This window comes from Ictalurus furcatus, chromosome 5 (assembly GCF_023375685.1).
Source record: "Ictalurus furcatus strain D&B chromosome 5, Billie_1.0, whole genome shotgun sequence".
Lineage (NCBI taxonomy): Eukaryota > Metazoa > Chordata > Actinopteri > Siluriformes > Ictaluridae > Ictalurus > Ictalurus furcatus.
In genome coordinates, this window is record NC_071259.1 from 26,561,582 (window position 1) to 26,568,091 (window position 6,510).

At 37.9% G+C, this 6,510-nt stretch overlaps 1 protein-coding gene across 3 annotated transcripts; it reads right to left on the bottom strand.

The window, feature by feature from the left end:
• Window positions 1-1,054: 1,054 nt before the first annotated feature.
• On the bottom strand, window positions 1,055-6,506 carry smim1 (small integral membrane protein 1). 3 transcript variants are annotated; one of them, XM_053625480.1, is made up of 3 exons: window positions 6,365-6,506; window positions 4,495-4,608; window positions 1,055-1,580 (listed from the first exon to the last, which is right to left on the bottom strand). In XM_053625480.1, the coding sequence occupies exons 2-3, from the start codon at window positions 4,584-4,586 to the stop codon at window positions 1,457-1,459; spliced, it is 216 nt and encodes a 71-aa protein (XP_053481455.1). In that variant the 5' UTR covers window positions 4,587-4,608; window positions 6,365-6,506; the 3' UTR covers window positions 1,055-1,456. The 3 variants fall into 3 exon arrangements, with proteins under 3 accessions (XP_053481455.1, XP_053481456.1, XP_053481457.1); XM_053625481.1 differs by lacking the exon at window positions 6,365-6,506 and adding an exon at window positions 5,043-5,227; XM_053625482.1 differs by lacking the exon at window positions 6,365-6,506 and adding an exon at window positions 4,809-5,006.
• Window positions 6,507-6,510: the final 4 nt, after the last annotated feature.

Here is a 6,510-nt window from a genome sequence, read left to right on the forward strand (position 1 = left end):
TAGAAAAATTATTTTTAAATGGTTTTAAATGTTATGCAATCTGCCGTGATGCATTTCTGCTCCTCACAGGTGTAAACAGTGGTTATTTGAGTTATGGGAGACTTCTGATCAGATTTAACTACTCTGGCCATTCTGTGTTGACATCTAGCTTACCAGCAAGGCATTTTTCCCCCTGCAGAACCACCGCTCACTGGATGTTTTTTGTTTTTCTACACCATTCTGTGAAAACTCTAAAGACTGTTGTGCATGAAAACTCCAGGAGATCAGCAGTTTCCAAAATACTCAAACCAGGCCATCAGGCACCAACAACCGAACCATGGTCAACGTCACGGAGATCATATTTTTCCCCCCATTCTGCTGTTTGATGTGAACATTAACTGAAGCTCTTGACCTGTATCTGCATGATATTATGCATTGAGATGCACTGCCACATGATTGCAGGAATGAGCAGGTCTACAAGTGTTCCTAATAAAGTGAGTGTTGTCATATATAATACTGCGCTCATATATGCGCTGATAAATTATCGTGTAGTGACCGGTATTTTACCGGGACATGTAAAGAATGGTCCATGTTATTTAAAGTATTTTATTTTCACAATAAATGGAGTAAAAAAACAAAACAGATCAAGATTTATATAAGAAGAAATGTTTATTTAACAACTATGGAAGGAGGAGCCAGTGTCACAGCTGTGTCAAGGTCAAATAAAGCTGTAAAACTGTCATGTTTTCCCCCATAGCATTTCGGAAATTACTTCATGCTAGATGATTTTGCACTTTTCTCAGTAACATGACAAACAGTTTTCTTCTTTTTTTATTTACTTCAAAAGAAAAAGAGGGGGGAAAAGAGAGGCGGGTAAGGAAAATGACTAATAATAGCAGGGACAAACTTATTTTTTGCACAACATTAAATATAACTGTAAACACACAGAAATGTGATATTCAATGTCATGTTTATTAATAAATGTGTATCCATCCAAGTCGGTGTGATACAAACAATATAAAATACCCCAGGACGTGCTGCTATAGGAGAATAATTAACTGCAATGACATAATGCTTGCTCTGCTTTACATCACCCAGTCATCAATTATCTCGCTATAACTGCATGGCCTTTCCTGTTTAATTTTTCACTGACCTAACATATAAAAGAGCTTTCATTTAGTGACATTACTCTATTTCTGTATTCTTTTCAGGTCTAAGCAAAATTAAAGTAATAAACAGGTAATTTAATGAGAAATGTTCTATTCAAAATTGACAAAGCATACATTCTACAAACTCTAATGGAGCAAATAAAATCATAGATGAAAAAAGCACTCATTAACATTTTTATAACACTGGTAAAAACTGGAACTTCAAGTAAAATGTGTTTCTTCGAGAATGAATGCATATATAAATCACTTCACAGTTAATTTATTCATCATATGTTGTTGGCCACAACAGTGAAATGTCTTCGACGGTGTCAGCATTTATGGACGTAGTATCCGGTGACGTAGCCGAGGATGTACATGGAAGCCATTACAGCCAGCGAGCCTGCCACTCTCATAACCACGCCCAGCTGCCCCGTGCACAGTTTGTTATAGACCCTAAACCATATGACACACAGTCAGCAAACTGGTTGAAACACAATCATTACACTACACATTACACTTAAGGCTTATAAATAATATTTATGATCATCTTTTCTAGTGGTCACAATAAGGTTATACATCACAACTACCTGATTAGACTCTGTAATCTTCTAACAGTTGCTTAATTTGTCCTATTTTCCTTGTTAGACAAATTATTTCTGCAGATGTTAAGTATATCATTGAAACCATGCTTTTTAAATACTTTTTAAGTAACTGTTCTTTTGACATACAGTCAGTTCCAGAATTATTGGCACCTTAAAGATGTATAGAAAAGGTTATGATAAATGCCTTTGTGATTAATTAGATTTATCTCACACTGAAAATGTGAGAGAAATCTACTTCATCTGTAGTACTTCTAAGATTTAGATTTAGATTTTATTAAGTTCACCTGAGTGTTTCTCAAGCAGCCATCTATGACTCTTGCACTACGGTGACACAGAGGACAAATTTCTTTGATCTTTCATCAACAAGGGGAAGATTAGAGAGTACACAAATTAACTGAGACAACAGTGTGTTGATAATCAATCAGACAATGGCTAGAAAAATTGCTACATGCCTGAAAATGCCCATGATAACATTAGGGCTAGTAATAATTAACTAGTTTAGAACAATAGGAGCTGTATTAAAGGGGCCTGGAATAGTACACAAGTTTACACATAGAGAGGAGGGTTATTAGAATGATTTGGCAGAAGAAAGTCTTTCTTTGCAGCTAAGCACATGCAAAAGCACCTGGAGTTCACAAGATGCTACTGGAACTTGGAAACTGTTTATGTGCTTCTATGGTTCAATGAGACAGGGAGGAAAAACAACTTTTTTTTTTGTAACAAACACTTAATGTGGGTTTGGCGTAAAAAGAAGGTTCTTTACATATAAAAGAACCTAATCCTGCCTGTTATGTATGGTGGAGGATCTGTGATGTTGTGGGGCTCTTTTTCCTCCAAAGACCCTGGGAACCGTGTTAGGATATATGGCATTATGGACTCCATGAATTAGCAGGTTGATTCATTCATGGAGTCCATAATGTCAGGTATCCTGCCAAGATATTAAAACTGTGTCATGGCTGGATCTTTCAGCAGGACAATAAACCCGAAACATGCATCCAAACTTATACAGAAATGATTCAGTGACCACAGAATTAAGCTTTTAAGCTGAAGAGGAGAGTCCACAAAAGAGGACCTGGGATCCTGAAGGATCTAGAGAAATTCTGTATTGAGTAGTCTCAGATTGCTTGTTCTGTAGTTCTTCGATCTAATCAAGCATTATAGGAAAAGACATAGTGCTGTTATGCTGGCAAAGGCAAGGGTGCCAATAATTGTAATGTGTGGGTTTGTGAAAACATGTTTTTTATTAATAAGAGTTTTTATTTCTTTTTAATTAAAGGGCTAGCATTTTCTGTCAATTGAATCTAATTTACCACAAAGGTCATTTTCATAACCTTTCAAACCTTTACCCATCCTTACCAAGCTGACTTGGCTGTACAATGTTTATTTTAGTCAGCTTTCCAACCCATACGCCCAACAATAAAACAACAGATCCAGCCTGTCTGGTCTATTATCTAGCTTTCAGAGCTCAGCGGATCTTCCTCTGGCATGTTTCTCTGTTGAGTCAACTGTCTTTGACAAAGGAATGAAACTTGATTGTGAAAAATACAGTATAGCTGAGAATGCTCACATATAGGTCATTCAATATGATGGACCAAACAAGCAAATAAACGAAATAATGAACCTGAGATTAAGCAGTTACAGGAAAAAATGCTTCCTCAAGAGTTCTTTGAATTTTAAGAGTTTTCAGCTTCCTTAACAAGATTAATCTCTGATAGAAAACCACTGTACATATAACCTTTTAATGTTTGCCCCAACATGACAAACCAAATAACACTTTGTGCTACATTCATCCATTCATATTCTATACTGCTTATCCTACAGTGTCACAGGGAACCTGGAGCCTATCCCAGGGAGCATAGGGCACAAAGCGGGGTACACCCTGGAGAGGGTGCCAATTCATAGCAGGGCACAATCACACACATCCATTCATACACTATGGACATGCCAATCAGCGTACCATGCATGTCTTTGGACTGGGGGAGGAAACTGGAGTAAAATCCCACAGCACAGGAGAACATGCAAACTCCACACACACACAAAAAAAGTGGCCGGAATCAAACCCCCAACCCTGGAGGTGTGAGGCTAATGTGCTAACCACTAAGCCAACGTGCACCCACTCTAATTTTTTTTTTTTTTTTTTTTCAAAGAGTTAATGGGAGTGTACTGGGAAGGGGTGAGATTAAATAATGTCTGCTAAAGTAACATCTTAATAAGGTGAGATAAAGTGACTTAACTGTATACAGATAAATAAATATTTCCTGCATATTTCAGAACTGTGGTGTGTCAGAACTCTGAGAAGTTTTGCTGTCATTCCAGCCTGATTGCACTCAAGGTTGCCGGATAGGATTGAATTTTACACTCCTAGAAGAAATGTCTAACCCTGAATCCTTAAGATTCTTCAGTTTTCCCTCGGGTAATCCTTATACATTCTCTGCAGAAATCTACAAGTGTTGCTCTATCAGTAAGGGTTTAAATTAGAACCCTTTGACGAACCTTTAAAGGATTTTTTTTCTGTACATCCAAAATGTTCATATTTTACAATTTACCTAAACTTTATCAAATTGTTGAACCATAAAAAGTACACAACAGTGTTGACAACCTGGCAACATTAAACACTGTTATTTCTTTAAAATGCTAGCTTATTATTAAGGCATGATCTAGCTTGCAATTACCTGTTTACAGCTGCAGCACAGAGTACCGAATCTGCACTGTAAATCTACATATATAAAAGTTAAGCAATACATAATGAATGAATAAATACTCACCCATTCAGGCTAGTCTGAGAAGCAGCTACGTTCATGTTAATGTTGTCTTCATTCCATCGGTTGTACTGTACAGTTGCTTCATTGGGCTCCATCTCTTACCCACCTTAGAGAAAGCTGCAAAATAAACACACCCATATAATATCTGTCCATACAACCTTAACACGACATGCTTCCTGGTGTGGAGTTGCCCTCAACAAAAACACATTGTGACTGAAGTTAAACACTCTTATTGAGCAAGTCAAGACAGTCCCTCTGTCACTGGCTGAAGTCCAGGACTTAAGAACAAATATTCAGCATGTTAGATCATGACTTACCTTATTTGTTGCATATAAAACATTCAGATTGCGTTTGTAAGATGTTCTATCTTGAAGTCTTCCAAAAATACACAAGCACTTATTAATTGTTAACTATAGGTGACCTTCAACTCAAGCAAACATTAAAAACTCTTTCACAAACCAGGCAGTTCTTATTGACGCATTGATTCAGCAGTTGGTGCAGTAATATGTTAAAGCCAGCTAGTATCTTATCTAAGTATAACTTGTACTTACAGGAGTTCAGTGCACACGGAGCGGATTATTTGCTCCTCTCTTTCTGTCGTATTTATGCCTTTGCTAAAGAGCAGGAGGTCTGGGAGTTTATTATGCTGAACCTTTACTCACTGCCTGTCGTAAAGCGTACAGAGCCTCTGTGATTTCTGCTGCTAGCTGATAATCAGGCCAAGATTCATGCTGTGTAATGTAAAGTATTTGCTGATGCAGAGCTTTTAATAGTGGCAGTTGGCTTAGCTACTGTGTCTTGGGGCATCTTGATAATATAGTGAGGAGCTGGACAAATCTAAGTGCAGTGTTTGCACCAAAGGCATAATCCAGTTCTCCCTCCGTAGTTTATTATTTCCTGTATTGTGTAGTGCCAGATTAATAGGAATACCTAATGTGTGCCTGCATTCACTGTCCATTTTATCAGGTACAACCAGCATATACACTCATTCAGACAATTATCATTAGTGCAACAGGAGCATAATACATAAAATAATGCAGATACAGCTCAGTTAACATTCACATCAAACATTAGAAATTGTAAACTCAGTGACTTTGACTGCAGTGTGGTTGTTGGTTCCAGATGGGCTGGTTTCAGTATTTCAGAAACTGCTGATCTCCTGAGATGTTCACACACAACAGTCTAAAGAGTTTTCACAGAACAGTAAGCAAAACAAAAACCATGCTGTAAGCAGCAGTTCTGCGGGTGGAAACACCTTGTTGATGACCGAGGTCAAAGGAGAATGACCAACGCTGACAGGAAGGCTATGGCTAACTGAACACCTCAGAACACACAACACATCAAACCTTGAGGCAGATGGGCTACAACGGCAGAAGACAACATCATCAGGTTTCACTCCTGTCAGCCAAGAACAGAAATCTGAACCTACACTGGGCACAGGTTCACTGAAACTGGATAGATAAAAATGGGGGAAAGACCATGCAATGTTTTGTCTGTTTGTTTTTTTGCAATGAATGGCTGGTAACTCCACTTGTGTTGGGACATATCATATTACCTCGGTGTTGACTATTTTTATATAACAGCATGGTCTGCCATGTGTTATTCCTTACTTAATCACCTTCTGACACATTTGAGAGTTCAACAACACGGTGATGTAAAATAAAATAAAACCTTACTGAGCATGTTTTTTGTACCTGGACCTCAGCCATTAATTGTATAGGCTACATACAATATATCAGTACACCAGAAAATGTTTCCTTCAGTATAATCTGAAAGAATAAAGCCTTGGTTACTGGTCTTGTGACACAAGAACTACGCTGAATCCATTTCAAGGGTTATTATAGTATTATAGTAGGATAGAAACATTACTTACCGCAGTAGGTAATGTATGGTGCAGTTCTGTCTGTGGCTTGTATTTCCTCCAGGACACTAGGGGGCGGCGGTGCTGCTCGGTGTTACTGAAGCCACGAAGAAATCAACTGTAAACATGAATTTCTATTACCTAGCTAGCTAGTCAGC